This window comes from Podarcis melisellensis, assembly GCF_964234715.1.
Source record: "Podarcis melisellensis genome assembly, chromosome: 3".
NCBI lineage: Eukaryota > Metazoa > Chordata > Lepidosauria > Squamata > Lacertidae > Podarcis > Podarcis melisellensis.
Window position 1 is genome coordinate 47660291 of NC_138530.1, and position 15407 is coordinate 47675697.

General features: G+C 46.1%; 1 protein-coding gene across 1 annotated transcript; it reads right to left on the reverse strand.

The window, feature by feature from the left end:
* Positions 1–5457: 5457 nt before the first annotated feature.
* ACTA1 (actin alpha 1, skeletal muscle) lies at positions 5458–11344 on the reverse strand. Its single transcript, XM_081906916.1, has 7 exons — positions 11185–11344; positions 9178–9318; positions 8170–8494; positions 7387–7548; positions 6730–6921; positions 6430–6611; positions 5458–5907 (listed from the first exon to the last, which is right to left on the reverse strand). The coding sequence occupies exons 2-7, from the start codon at positions 9304–9306 to the stop codon at positions 5764–5766; spliced, it is 1134 nt and encodes a 377-aa protein (XP_081763042.1). The 5' UTR covers positions 9307–9318; positions 11185–11344; the 3' UTR covers positions 5458–5763.
* Positions 11345–15407: the final 4063 nt, after the last annotated feature.

The following is a 15407-nucleotide window of genomic DNA, read 5'->3' on the forward strand; positions in this document are numbered from 1 at the left end:
TGGCTGAAATGTTGTTTTGTTACTGGGAAGAGTGCAAACCTTTCAGCTTCATGGGTTAGGCACCTCAAACAGCAATGTACACTTTTCTGATATAACTCCGCCAGGGCTAAAACTGGCGACTGAATCAAACAAGTATACATCATCAGGCATTAGCAATGGCACATACCTGCTTTCTTCCTTGACTTGCATGAACATGTACACAGACTCTTTGGTTCGGCCAATACATTTTTCTGCCCCAAGTAGCTGCATCAGATGAACTAACATATTGTTATAAATGGGGGTGGGTGGGCTGTATGCCTGAACCCCCTTCAAATTCCTGGATCTAGCACAGATTCAATTCTTGGGATAGCCCGGTTAGCTTCCTGATGAGTTAATGGCCTTAGTATGGTTAACAAAGGTACCTAAGAAACAAAGGATGTAGCCAGAAGACAAATGCTCCCCTCCTCCCCCAAAACTTGCTGGTACTTAGAAAGACAAAGGGCAGAGTTAAGGTGGGTGAGCTAGAAGCTAGAAGCAAAGGTGCAGGCTGGGAAGCCAGAGCGAGAGACAGAGCCATGCCTGATTTCTGCTTGAATCCAAGGTTGTAGCTATGGGAGAAGCAAGGCCATCTTGGGGTGTTAATGCCGTGAGCCCCTCCATTGTAGGCTCAAGTTGTATATATGTGTAAATAAACCATATATCATAAAGACACCACAGTCTCCGCTGCCCCTCATTCCAAAAGAAACACAGATTCTTGGTAAGTGCCTGGAACCCTTGAAATGGTGCCCCAGTTGGAAACGGGGGTGGTGTACAACATTATCATCTAGTTTGGCCCTGAAAGAGCAATCTACTATGAAGGCTAATGTCCTAGCATAAGGCAAATATCTTGGCTACTATATTTAAACTACTCTGAAATAAAAGTTTTGAGGCTGCCTCTATAACCTACAGAGCCTTATGGTAATCCAGTATGAACTGCAATGTTGCCAAAGGTCTACATGTAACGGAGAACTTCTGGTAATCCTCAGGTATCTTTTTTTGTTGTTGAAAGGTTTCAAGCCACAGAAATGTTCTCAACACTCAGATTCTCATCAACACAGTAACAGCTTGGTGGTCGCCCCAGGAGGGGGAAGTGATTTTCATATAGAATTCCCTTGTGCAAAGAAGACTTGAGACCTCCAGCTAAGCAGTGGCCCAGCAGAAAGTTCAGGAGCTTAGAGCCTTTGTATGTGGTAAATTCCTTTTTATTCAAGCTAATATCCCAGAAGAGCCTTAGATTTCAGCTTACGACCTATTGGTTTCCATAGAGGCTGTTTCCCTATCCTGGAGACTCAGGCTGCATATACGCACTATAACTTTAAAGCACATTCAAGAAACATTCCTCCCCTGCAAAGAATTCTGGGCACTGTAGCTTATTCCCCATAGAGCTACAATTCCCAGCATCCCTTAACAAACTGCCTTGGCAAACAAGAGAGGAGTGTGCCCAGTGCCCAGAATTCTCTGAGGTGGGCAGTGTGTTTCGACTAGACTTTAAAGGTATAGGGCCAGATTCGGCTACTCAGTTCCGTTAGTGAATGTTAGCCCAAGGACTGTTCCTAGCACAATGGAGCTTCCCCTCACTCTCCTCTCCCAGTGCAGCCGCACGCACGCCCCCCGATCTGCTCTGGAAGGTTGTGGGAACCCCCAGAACAGCGTGCAAGAGAGAGGAAAGGGGAGATCGTTTTGCCAGTCAAGCAGAATTCTTATGTTGACAGAACGTTCTCCTTAGTGCTACGCTGAATTCATCTGTAGTGCTTACACTGGCTCAGCGTGGGCTCTGGTTTGTTTCTAAATGGATCTTGTGACAGGCGATGTAATTTGCTCCTCCTGGTCCTGATAAAGCCAACTCTGATCATTTCAATTGGAGGTGTCAGAAGCTGAACTCAGGGCCTTCTGAATGCAAGTAGGTCCTTCTGCCACTGACCTGTGGACCCTCCATAAATGTTGCACGCAGTGCAAGCTGATCTATTCAGCCTCAGGCAACCCCAGCCCGCCTGCCTTCTTACACACAACGGTCCAAGGGGTGGCTCCTTCTTAGTCTCCAGATTTTCCTTGCAGAACACAGCATGGAGGAGCATGGGGACAAAAAACCCCCAGCACTGTTTTTTTTTTCAAGAAGAAAGGCACTGGGCTGAAGGCACCTTCCTTCCTTTCCATATATATCCCTTCAACCAGCAATGCCCTCCAGACTCAGGAAGGGTGATAGGAATAGCAGGGAGATTATGCAGCTCTATGGTCCACCAATAAGCACAGGTTGACTTCAAGGAAGTCTGGGGCCACAAGAAGGGGGCAAGCCAAACGGAGAGGGGCAAGCAGGGTCTGATTCTGGAGACATTGCTCCCTGAAATAGGATGGATTTACACGTGCGCTGGATGTACGGCAACTATCCGGATAATGTGAAGATTTGCACAATGAAATTTTGAAAGCAGGCGGCAGACAAGCAAGAAGCTCCTGGGCAGCTTTCCTTGGGAGCTGCATTTTATGGTCTGCAAGCCAGGCCTCTCTATTTTTAAAAGCCCTGCCGCCTTGCTATATCTGACTTGTGAAATAAGCATTCCGCATGTTGACGGGAAGCCGGTGGCATATATTTGCAAAGCACTCTTGGAATACTTTAGAGAAGAGCCCTACGGTCTGCAGGAGGGTTTCTCCTGCGTGTTCCAAAGATCCCAGAAGCAGGGCTGCCCCTGTTCTGTGGAATAGCAGGCCTGTCAACATACAACAGGTGCCCACTCTCTGCACATCCCCAGAAATAATTGAAAACATTTCTGTTTTTTGTTCCAAGCTGGATAAATAGGTCTTCACCAAGTTCAGCCTGTAAATTCTCTGAAGCCCAGGAAGAGACATTTGGCGCTCATATCAGCCCTGTGATATAGGAGAATGGGACACCCTAGTAAAACTCAGGAATAGTAGGAATAGTAACAGCAGTCATTATCGTTATATTTGTATAGAGCTTTCAAGTGTTCAAAGCACTTCCCATGCATTTTCTTCTTGCAATCCTTAAAAATTGCCCTGTATTATTGTAAAGCACCAAATTCCTCAGTTCTGCTCCCTTCCAGTTTGCCAAGGTCAGCTTGTCTGACGTACGTGTTGCCCGGTTAATAGAATCACATTCCATTATCTGTCACCGGCATCGGTTTACACTGTATGTTGCTTCCCAAGAATGCACAAACTTTTTCCCCAGCTGTGACCCTCCCAAATGTTCCCCTCTGACGCAACTGGGCTTGAAAACAGCCACCAGGAGTTTTTCTTTTTTCATTCTATTTTCAGCACTGGAGGGTTCCTCTTGAGCTCCACTCCCCCATTAAAATTCCTGCTGGCTCCAATGGGAAGCTGTTGTTTAAGCTAAATTGCCACGGGTTGGGGAAAGTAGGTCAGATGAGGAGGACCCATGGGCTAGATCTACTTATTTCACACCCACCCCAAGAATAAAGGACACAAGTCACTGGGAACATCTCCTGCATGCGTTTCAATGGAGGGGCTTTGCAGGGGTTTGGAACAGATGACACTTTGGGTCCCTTCCAACTCTCCACAATTCTATGAACTGCAGAAGAGGTCGGCTTTTGTTCTTGTTTCTTGCTCCTGAAGTTCTGTGTGGGGCTTGTACGGGAGGAATCCCGTCCAGCTTCTGCAACTGCTCCCACTGTTGCTGAAAAGAGAGCAAAAGGCGCACAGCCTTGCGAAAGTATCACCTTTCCCACCCTGTGTCATCGAGACATCTGTCATTTGCAGCATTTCCAGCAAGGCATCTGAGAAAGCTGGCTTGATTCATTACCAAGCCTGATGATCTGAGCTTGTTTTACTGAATGTGTCCTTGTGTTAGTCTCCTCTGGCAAGGGGCCTCTGGTCTGCACCTGCTCTCTGCTTTTGACATACAGTGGGGCTAAGCTGCCAGGGATCCCATCACCATGCAAGGACTGCCCACTTGCCCTGGAAGGAAGATGGGAGCAGGATTTCTGCGAAGGCTCTGCAAGTCTGGTTGCTCCCACCTGGGCTCAGTCCATCTTTGTGCTTCCTTGCGGATGCTTCAAAGCCTGTTTTACCTGCTTGGAAGATGCTAAAGTTAGTGATGGGCCCCAGCCATCTATGGATGGTCAGTCACAGATCCATGTGTGGGATGTGATTTGGGAAGCCAAGACAGGTTTAGATCATACCAGGCTTTGCCAAGAGGGGTGTGTGTGCAAGAGCGAGGTAGGTAGATGGGTGAGATGAAAAGGTACAAAGGACAGGCAAGTTTGCGCTGCCTCGGGGAGGATGGAAATGCTTCTAAGAATCCAGAGAATGGGAATGATGGAAATGGAGGGCTGGGCTGTCAGGTCAGGAAGGAGTTTCCCTTTAGTAAAGCCAAAAGTGCAAGTGATTTCCGTTTTAAACTCCTTTAGACTGCAGGTCTTCCAAACAGGAAATGGTTTTATGATACCACACTGTAACCTGCTCTGAGCCCTTGGGATGTGGCAGGCTTTTGGCTGAAGTAAAATGGACCAGATGACCTTCAGACTCTTTCCAACTGAGCCCAGAAAACATTAGCGAGAATCTAATGCAATTCCTTTAGAGGGAATGGTAAAGAAAAGAACAGCTGGGAGCTGCAAGTCCCTTTGCACACCAAGTGTGCTGTGCTAATCTGTCCTGCCCTCTGGGGTATTTTAGGTCCTTGGCTCAGTTAGGTTTGACACCCAGTAATTGAAGGAGCCATAGCTGAGTGGCACAGCACATGTTTTGCATATGTAATATCTCAGGTTTAATTCCAGGCATCTCTAGCTAAAGGATCTCGCATAGCAGGACTCTTGGACTGATCTTTGGTGGAAACTCTCCAGCAATACAGATAGGCAAGAATATGGGCCATTAGTCTGAATTAGTAATAAGGCAGTTGTGGATAGCCTTAAACAGTGCCTCTGAATTCTGCAGGAAAACAACTTTTATCTTGTTATGGAGTTTGTACAATGCAAGGAAACAACTGGGTCTGTTATGAATGTTATGCATCTTTGTAAAACTTGATTGTGAGGACAGAAACTAGGTTTCTTTAGAAACACAAGAATGCAACTGAAATTATTTTTCTTATTTAGAAAGGATTTCCTCTTTCCATCAACACTCCCGAGAGCCAGTGTGGTACAGACTGAGAGCATGAGATTTGAATATGAATTAAAATCTCTGCTTAGCTATCACTGGGTGACCTGGGGTTAATCACTCAGTCTGACCAAGCCATCTGTAATAGAAGCTCTGTGTATATTTTAAGCATACCCTCTTCACAGAAACTGTCTGTGTGGATTTCTGGAAATCAAAGTCTCTTTATAGAATCCCAAATCATTATCATATGGGTTCCCTTTTTAAAGCACCTCCCCATCCCATTTATGTATTGCAACTACTTGAAAGAAAAAAAAGCCAGAAGGCTTGAAATAGCACAACCCACAGCATTTGAGAGCAATAAATCACACGAAGCCAGCTGCATTGGGGCATGACAGAATGACTGATGATTTAATGCTTCTTGAAGTATTTTTTTGTTTTTGGTTTCCTTCCACAGGGCTTGGTTTGAAAAATAACAAAATGAGGTAAAATAAATTAATTTTATGTACACTTTACATACACTCAGTGTCACATGGCGTCTGCAGCAACAGCAACAAAGACATTGTTACAAAATAGAACGTTGAGGTGGCTGTTGCAGGTGTTCAACAGCCTGCAACTCACAATGTCGTCATCCTGAGAGTAGTAACCAAGTAATAATAATGATCCTTTTTTTTTTTTTTGTAAACATGTTTAGAAGCATTTACGGTGGACAATGGATGGGCCGGCTTCATCGTATTCCTGTTTTGTGATCCACATCTGTTGGAAGGTGGACAGGGAAGCCAGGATGGAGCCACCGATCCAGACGGAGTACTTACGCTCAGGTGGGGCAATGATCTGCAAGAAGAAAAGGAATGATTCAGTTGGCAAGCGGGGGGAGGGCGGGGGAGATACAGGAGTCCCTAGATAATGACAGAAGAACTCTGCAAAAGGTGTCCTAGACGGCAGCATCCTTTATAAGCAGTGGCACCACCTCCCACCATTTGGGTACTGGGAAGAGGTCTGCACCTGAAGTTATACAGGAATACTAATCCAGTCCTCATACAATAAGGCATGGCCCTCCACATTCCCAGATGTAGCTCCTAGCAACACCTCTAATACTGTATTAAAAATCCAGTTAATTAGGTGGCATCGTTTGTATTGTAATGATTGTACAAGCAGAGAACAGGGTGAGCCATGCAAGAGTGGCCCTCTCAAGGTGATTAAATTCTGTTCTCCTATTTCTCATGTTCTTGCATGGAGATGCCTTCGAAAGCACTATGATTAGAAGCGTGCAATTGCCCTAAGCATTAGGTCTCCCTCTCCTGCATGCCTAATGCATACGAGTTGTGATTCAGTAATGCATGGAATTAAGCCCACCTTGATCTTCATTGTGCTGGGAGCCAGAGCGGTGATTTCCTTCTGCATGCGGTCAGCAATACCGGGATACATGGTGGTACCACCAGACATGACATTGTTGGCGTACAGGTCCTTTCTGATGTCAATATCGCACTTCATGATGCTGTTGTAGGTTGTCTCATGAATACCAGCGGATTCCATACCTGGTAGCATAGGGAAGGTGAAGGAAAAGTGAAGAAAGCCACTCGCGCCACAGGCACACAAAGAATTCTTTGTAGAAGAGAGGTCAGTGAGGAGGACACTCAACAGAGAGATACATACCAATGAAAGATGGCTGGAAAAGGGTTTCTGGGCAACGGAAACGTTCATTGCCAATGGTGATGACCTGCCCATCAGGCAATTCATAGCTCTTTTCCAGGGAGGAGGAGGAGGCAGCGGTAGCCATCTCATTCTCAAAGTCCAGAGCCACATAGCACAGCTTTTCCTTGATGTCACGGACAATCTCACGCTCAGCTAGCAAGAGAGAAGAGGAAGAATTTAGAAGCCTGCCAAAGGAGAATCCCACCCAGGAGGGGAGAACAGCCAATAGGCACATAATAAAATTATGGGCACGGCACCTTGTACATCAAACTGAAGCTCAGTTTTTAAATGTTTAAAAATCCGCCACTAGAGGGAGAACATGGGCTAGAAACTCTAGCCTACACTTTTTATGAATGAGGCCAATAACATAAGATAGGCAGGCTGTGGATTTTAAAGTTATGGTTCCACCGAACCTGGCATCAGCCTCCAAGCTCATCCTCTACTTGATGACCAGACGCAAAGCTCAGCTTCCTAGAAATTACTCAAAGGCCTCTGCTAGTGTATTAAGGAGCCAAGGGCCTGTCGGAGCAAAGGGCATTGATGGTTCTAAATCAGGGTGAGGAGGTGTAAGTCAACGCTAGCGCAAAGGCTGAGGGCTGGAGAGGCTGCGCTCCTTACCGGTGGTGACGAAAGAGTAGCCTCTCTCAGTCAGGATCTTCATCAGGTAGTCAGTGAGGTCCCGGCCAGCCAGGTCCAAACGCATGATGGCATGGGGCAGAGCATAACCCTCATAGATGGGCACGTTGTGGGTGACACCATCGCCGGAGTCCAGCACAATACCTACAGAAACAAGAAATGGATGCGAAAGTTAGCAAAGGAGGCTGCAACACCTGCTTGCTGTGTCAGGTTGATACGGGACACACAGGCAAGGGAGGAATGGGACCTTGCTGACATCTAGATGAGAAATTGCCAGGCATCACAGGCAGTGCTAGCAGACAAGTGTTCTCCCTCCTTAGTGGGCATCCTAGCTAATGGCTGGGTGTGTAGGGGGCCTCCATCACTGAACAGTTCATGCCAGTGGCTAGGTTCTTCCTTTTCTTGACGGTCTTAGTGCCAGTAAAGGCATGTAGGAGACTCAGCAGCAGACTACTGTAGCAGCAGACTACTGTACAATGACTGTTATCCTGATGCCAGTCTATGTAAGAACATCAAGAGAGCTCTGTTGGATCAGGCCAAAGGCCCATCTGGTCCAGCATCTTGTTCTCACAGATGATACTAACCGAGAAGAGCTAGTGGCACAAGGCAGTTTCCTGTGTACCTAAACCCACATCAGTGGCTGGGCACCCCCTATTGTAGTTGGATTACAAGTATCTGTCTCTCTCTCTCCCCCTCTGCTTGGACTCGCAGTGTTCCCTGGACATCCTTCCTTTTCTCTTCTCCATTTCTGGTCCTGTCACTCACCAGTGGTACGGCCAGAAGCGTAGAGGGACAGCACAGCCTGGATAGCCACATACATGGCAGGGACGTTGAAGGTCTCAAACATGATTTGGGTCATCTTTTCACGGTTGGCCTTGGGGTTGAGGGGGGCCTCAGTGAGCAGGGTGGGGTGCTCCTCAGGGGCCACACGGAGCTCATTGTAGAAGGTGTGATGCCAGATCTTCTCCATGTCATCCCAGTTGGTGATGATGCCATGCTCAATGGGGTACTTCAGGGTCAGGATACCTCTCTTGCTCTGAGCTTCATCCCCTACGTAGGAGTCTTTTTGACCCATACCCACCATGACACCCTAGGAAGGAAGTGGGAAAAGCTCTCAGCATCTTGTTGCTGTCCTCTACACTAAGCAAAGAGCTATAAGCTATTCCTACCAAGGCCCTAAGACTTTTCCTTCATAACAGAGAATAAAGTACAAGGTGCAGGAAGGAAACACCCAGCAGCAGCTGTATAGAATATATTTAGGGGAACAACAAACAAAACTCTATCCTTTTTTTAGGAAAATGGGGAACATTGTAACAGACTGCTAAGAACAGCTGATTTCCTCTTAATGTATTCCTATTCTGTTTCAGAGATAGTATAAACTCATAGGCTATGATGGACACACCCCACATTTCAAATAAAAAATGCTTACTAGGGCAATCATTTTGTTGATATCCCTATTTCAAAAGACATGCCCCTGGGAAGTCCATAAACTGAATGCCACAGCTCTATTGACATTTGTATTCTGTAGAATTCTGTGGTACATACACCCAAGTAAGAATTAACAGAATTGTAGACTTAATCTTTCTAATCCTAGGAAGTCCAATTGGGAGTGGGGGAAAGAAAAGAGAAATGCTGTGGCCCATCTCACATATATATTATTTCCTCAGTCCCACTCAGGGTCCAGTAGAATGGGAATTTTTCTAACAGATGTTGCCATGTCTCAACCTGCCTATAGCTGGAGAGGGGCATGGCTGGCAGAAGAGGCTAAAATACCTGATGACGTGGGCGGCCAACAATGGAGGGGAACACAGCCCTGGGGGCATCGTCCCCGGCGAAGCCAGCCTTCACCAGGCCGGAGCCGTTGTCGCATACGAGCGCGGTGGTCTCATCCTCATCACACATGGTGTCGGCTTTCTAGAGATGAAGCAGAAGCAAGAAGAGTTCACAAGAGGCAACCAGGCAGCAGGCATCCACTCACAAAAGCTTAGAGGCTACAGGCAGAATTCTTATCTATGGAAGTCTGACAGGGGGGTCTCCCCCATGGTGGGGGAGTATAGGCCATCAATCTGGAGAAAGCAGTTCTTACGCTGGCCACAAAGTAGATTATTTTCTGTTCCCCTTCTACCTGCTTACTTTATTGTTAATAAAGATCTGCAAACTAAAACACCAAGTAACAGCTGAATCTTCAGCACAGTTAGATGAACTTATTGGGGTCGAGAAACTGAATCACATTTACTTAGGATGAAGTCCCATTTGTCTCCAGTGACTTCCAGAGTAATAGGTTAGGCTTTACAATGCAACTCAACACATTTTGAATAAGGAAGCTCTACTGAATTCAGTGGTACTTGGTCTATAGTAAATGTGGTTAGGGTTGGAGCTGTACACTTTGAAAAATCAAATTTAAATCAAACTCCCTCTTAAAACATGTGCAGGCCACCCACTTCTACATCCCCATATTAAGACGCTAATTACAAGGTATTATGCTCTTGTACCTGGAATTAGAAGTATGCTGAAGAGCTTTAGCAAAGGCATCACCCCCAAACTTTTGACACATGTCTAAAGTGACTAGCACTTTCAGAGAGTGACAAAGTTGAATAAAGTTGGTCCATTTTACATCTCAATGGAGATAACCCAAACCTTGTCACACAATCTGAACAGCACAACACAGCGTGCAACAGCTCACAAAATAGGGGATATTTTCCCTTGTGGAATATACGGTTTGCAAGGAAAAGCTTGAAGGCTTGCTTCCTTGAGAAACCTTCTGGGCATACCTGTACTTCCAGGCAGCACTAACCACTCTGAGCTGTAGTGCTGCTAATGAAGGATTGTCCTTTGTCCTGGGGACAAGGGGACCCCTGACTTTCTTCAGGACTAGCTACACCCTACAGAATCCGGCTTGGTGTAACAGAGGCTTCCAACTGGGTAAGCCCTTTCTCTGTGTATGAAACCTTCAGGAATTAGGGAAGCAAAGGATGAAAAAAGAATAACCAAAATCATCCTTCAAATAAAACGGTTCCTGTCCTTTGTAGCTCAACACCCTGTGCCTAACACACAGTAAAATTACCATTCATTCAGTAATATAAAACACGGTAACAAAAGGTCTGGATCCTTCAAAGCCCTTCTAATTTAATGATAAATACCAATGGAACCAGTTATGTTCCAAGTGAGAAGTGGATTTGTTCATCCCACGCAATTTATAACTTGGCAGCTGTCAGTTCTAGCCTCCCCTCTCCTTCAGAGTCCCCTCCAAGTGGCCAGCAGCGACTTGTTGAAAGTCACAAGAGTTCCGTGGGTGGCAGAGTCAAACCCTGAGCCCGCATCTCAGAGATCCTTGCCGTGGGACTCTGCAGACTACGGATAATTCCATTTTACAATATGAGCGTGTGTGTCAGAATCTTCACAAGTCTCAGTAGCAGCCTAAGCCAAGTGAGAGATTATGCATAAATTGAAAGCTTGCTCCCGGGTTGGTTTAAACTAAGGCTGGATGCAGGCAGGATCTCTTTTATAATTTAATGTAAAAAAACTTTTTTTTAAAAAAAAATAGCAGTGGCAATTGAAGAACGCCAGGCGGAGAAGGCTGGATGCAGCTGTTTTCTGCTCCCCGTTGCCCATTTCTGCTTTGCACCGGAGAGGAGTTGGAAGGCTCCCTCCTTTCCGGGCTGGCTTTGCGATGTCTCCACCTTCCCTCTCCCGGGTATCCCCCGGGCCGCGTGGCTGGGAGTTCCCCCCACATCATGTGGTCCTGCCCGGATCCATCCCCCTTGCCCGCCCGCTCCTCACCTTCGGGTTGGTTCCTGGCTCTTAGCTCCGGTTGCTGCTTCTCCCAGCTCTTACTGCTCGGTGGGCTTGCGAGGAAGCCCGGTGGGTTTTATATAGGCTCCCGGCCGGGCTCTTCCCTCCCTTGCCGCCGACCCACAGGAATGTCTCCATATTTGGGTGTCGGGCACCGAGCGAGCCCGGGCGGCCTGGCCGGAGCCCCCCAGGCCCCTTGCGCTGCCGCGGGGCTGCCCAAAGAAGGAGCGCCTGGCCCGCGCCCAGGTAACACGGGCCGGGCCGTATAAGGAGTGTCTGCCGGCCGGGACCTCCTCCGCCCCCCGGGCCAGGAGGGCTCCTGTCCCAAATAGTCCCCCGAGCCGCCATGCCCTGAAAGGAGAAAGAAGCCCCCGGCTCGGGGAGGGGGGTGCCGGGCAGGCAGGCCCCGGGAAGGAAGGAAGGAAGGAAGGAAAATGGGGAGGAAGGAAGCGGCCCGGGGCTGAGGGCGGGAGGGGAGGCGAGGCTGCGGCCTACGCGCCTGTCCAGCCCGCCGCGTTTCCCTCTCGGCCGCGCCGGGAAGGAGCTGGCCAGCAGCGGCTCTGGGACCCCCCTCGCTCAGCCTCGTCCCGCCTGCGGAGCGGGAAGGGGAATTGGCCAGCAAACAGGCCTGCTTTGTTCAATAGGCTTTACTCCCAGGTAAGTCAGGGCGGGCCAGGACTCGGAGCAGGGCCGCCTTAGCTGTTCAGGGAGCCCAAGATAGGTTTGGACCCGTGCTAAACCCAAGTACTTTTTACTGTAAGGGTGTTCACAGTTGCATTCAATGAGTGCGTAACCTGCATACGGAAACAGTTGTACCGAATTGTTCACGTGTACATTCTTTCACATACGCTTGTACCTGTGTTTGGTGCAAGGTGTGAACAAGGCTGGGGTCAACTTGTGCATGCTTACTCGGAAGGAACTCATTCCCTGGTTAGTGTGATAGGATTACAGCCTTAAGGAGTGTAACTTTGGTTTTTTCGTTTTCTTAAATCCGGCCGCTAACACATCTCTCCTGTCTGAAACCACATAAACAAGCACACCCTTTTTTCTCAGACTAATGCTACTTTTTAGAGCTCTTGTATCATATCCCTTCATTCAGGATCAATTATTGTGGTCTAGGGCTCATTCATAAGATCACACGCTTTTGTTGTGGGTTAATTTTAATCCGATGTAGGGCACATTTCATAAACTCGCATTCTTCCAGTATAGGATTCTAAGATCACATTGGGAACAGGAATGGAAACAAATGGGTTTATTGTACAGGAAAGTGTTTAAAATTGGATTAGGACACATACAGAAAATCTCTTTTGATCTGTTCTGTCTACCCCAGAATTACTGTACCTCTTGTGTTTGCAGTGGCAAACAATGCCACGTTACTAACAAAGACATCAGATGGATGTTTTTTTACTGAAATCAGTGATTTGCTTCTAAGTATTAGGATCAGGGAGGTATCACAGGAAAAACATATTAATTAGCAGGCTGGTTCAAGGTGTTAATCAGTTGCTAATCAGTTGGACCACATTCACAAAATACAATATATAGTATACATTGAAGGGAATAAGTTTAAAACCATTTTATAACTCTATCCTCACTGGACTGTGTGGATATTGAAATGTGATCTTTCACTGCAAGTTTTGTATAGATTGCCATGTCTAATCTGTACTAATTAACAGTTTATTAAACTCCAGCTGTATGAACTAAATCAATATTTACCAACGTTTACATATGAAGAACAGTTTTACATGAGGAATTAGGATGTGCCCTAGACAATCATGGCCGAACTGGGCTGATAACCTAGGCCTCTCCCTTCTGGCTGGCAACACCAGTTCTCAAGATATATGCCATTTAAATGGGGCTGTCAGGTAGACTGGAGTGCAGTGAAGTCTATTTCCATGCAAGATTGTATGAGAAAGGCTTATTGAAAGCCTTGTACAAGATCAGCTCTGAAACATATCAGGAGAGACGTCAAAGGAATTTGTTATTGGGGTAGGGGAGCTTCTAACCTTTTTCTCTACAATTCAAGATGCTGTGCAAAATCAGTTTTATATATAGAGGATGATAAATATCTAAGGGTCTGGCTAGCTGCCAGACTACACTGAACAGTTACCATACACCATGGGCCCTGCCGCACTTTAGGCTATTTATACCGCTTGGGTACACTGACTTTAAAAAAAAAATCTAAAGAGATTCATATCTAGTTATGGTCATGGAGGTGGTTAATGGCAGTTTTGGGATTGGAGAAAGGGTGGAAGTCCAGTCCCCTTTAGGATGAGCCAGGGCACCAGCCACTTATGGAGAGGACTGGACTGAACAGATACCTTAGGAGGACAGTACAAACACCCTGCCAGAAGTAAGAGGAAGTAACAGCTATACTTGCAGCCCTTCGAATAGACGCTGATTATTTTCAAGAACTTTGCAGGCAGGATTGAACCAACTCAATACTGTAACTTTAAATTATGTAAAAATAAATGCATTTGTCTAATTTATCCAGGTCTTGCTAACCATGGGAATATTGCAATCATCACCAGCATTTATTTGTCACTTTCTACACAAAGAGTGACTCAAAGCAAGAAAATTAACAAGCATTTAAAAAAACAAATACATCAAGAAAATGCAACAAAAGTGCACATTTTATGTAAAAAGTATTCATCCAACAATACTGCTGGGACAAAACCTACCCTTCCAAATAAAACCCCTAAATCAGACTCTAAGTATGATCCTATTTAACAAAAGCCTAGGTGAACAACAATGCTTTGCCTAGCTTCTGAAAGTTGACAATGACAGTGCCAGACATGTTTCCCTGGAAAACACATTATACAAATGGCGACAACACAGGACAAGCCCATTCTTTTAAAATAATTTTAATTGAGTTTTGCTTTACATACATACACAGAAAAATTCTTGCCTTGCCACCTACCACACCTCTTGTGGTAGAGGAGAGGTTAGGCACACAGAGACGGACCTCTGATGGTATTAGCAGGATCTGGGTAGGTTCTGATGGAGAGATGCAGTCCTTAAGATATTGGGGTCCCAAACTGACAGCCAATGCAGTTGGACTAGAACTGTGTTGTATGCTTTGACCACCTGGTTCCAGTCAACAATTGGCTGCTGAATTCTGCACTAGCTGTAGTTTCTGAACGCTTTTCAAAGGAAGCCCCAAGTGTAACGTGTTGCAGCAATCAGAGGTTTGCTGAGAGGGTAACAGCATCTGTATAGCAGAGGTTGGCAGGTTGTAGGCAACAAGTGAAATGCAATAAGGAACACTGAAGCCTAGTCCCTTGCCTCCATTGCAACTACTAAGCTCCCCCTGCAGCACATCTAGTTGGAGATTTCACCAGCCGTTGTGCATATGCCTGTTTAAACTTGTTTTCACAATCATAAAGACTCACTAGGAAATTGGTATGGAATCATAGCCTTATAGAGTTGTAAGGCACCTTAGAGATCTTATAGTCCTACTGTCTGCTCAATGCAATCTTGCAACTGCAGTATCCCTACACACCACAGTAGGCTAGTCTCTACACACAGACACACAGACACAGACACAGACACAGACACACCTCTGTTCTCCATGCAGGCAAGCAAAAGGTGTTATTGGAGTTCAAGGCAAAAACACTTGAGGGTGCCAAGCAGGACATGCGAGGGACAGTCTTAGTGGGGAGGGCATTTGGGGGGGGAGAGATCAGATAGAAAAACTTGGAGGGCTGCATTGGGACGCTGTCCCTGCAGTCCCCCACCCCAATATGAAAGATTTAAAGACACCATAATCTCATTGAAATTATGCCATGGCCTAATTTGATATGTGCACATTGCATGGTTAGTTGTGCTTGTGTTAGGCAAAATAGTAGTAATTCAGGATTTCCCATGCGTCTTTTAGAACGGAAATGCACATATATATACTTTTGCATTTTCAAAGTGAAGGAAGTATGGGACTTTGGACCTTCATCCCCTTCAACCTTACTGAAGACATTCATTCTCTATTAAAAAACCCAACACTTTATTTGTAGTTCCGGTTAGAAAGTGAGGCCATCTGTGTCCCAGATAATACCCCAAACTGCTTTAAACAACAATATACACTAATTAGGTTGGATTATGTATCTGAATTGCATTCCACTGTGATGCTATGATCCACTGCACTTCAGTTGTGTTAATCTGTATGTAAAATAGACACTTATTTCTAAATGTTCACATCTGGAAACATTTAAATAGGGTTG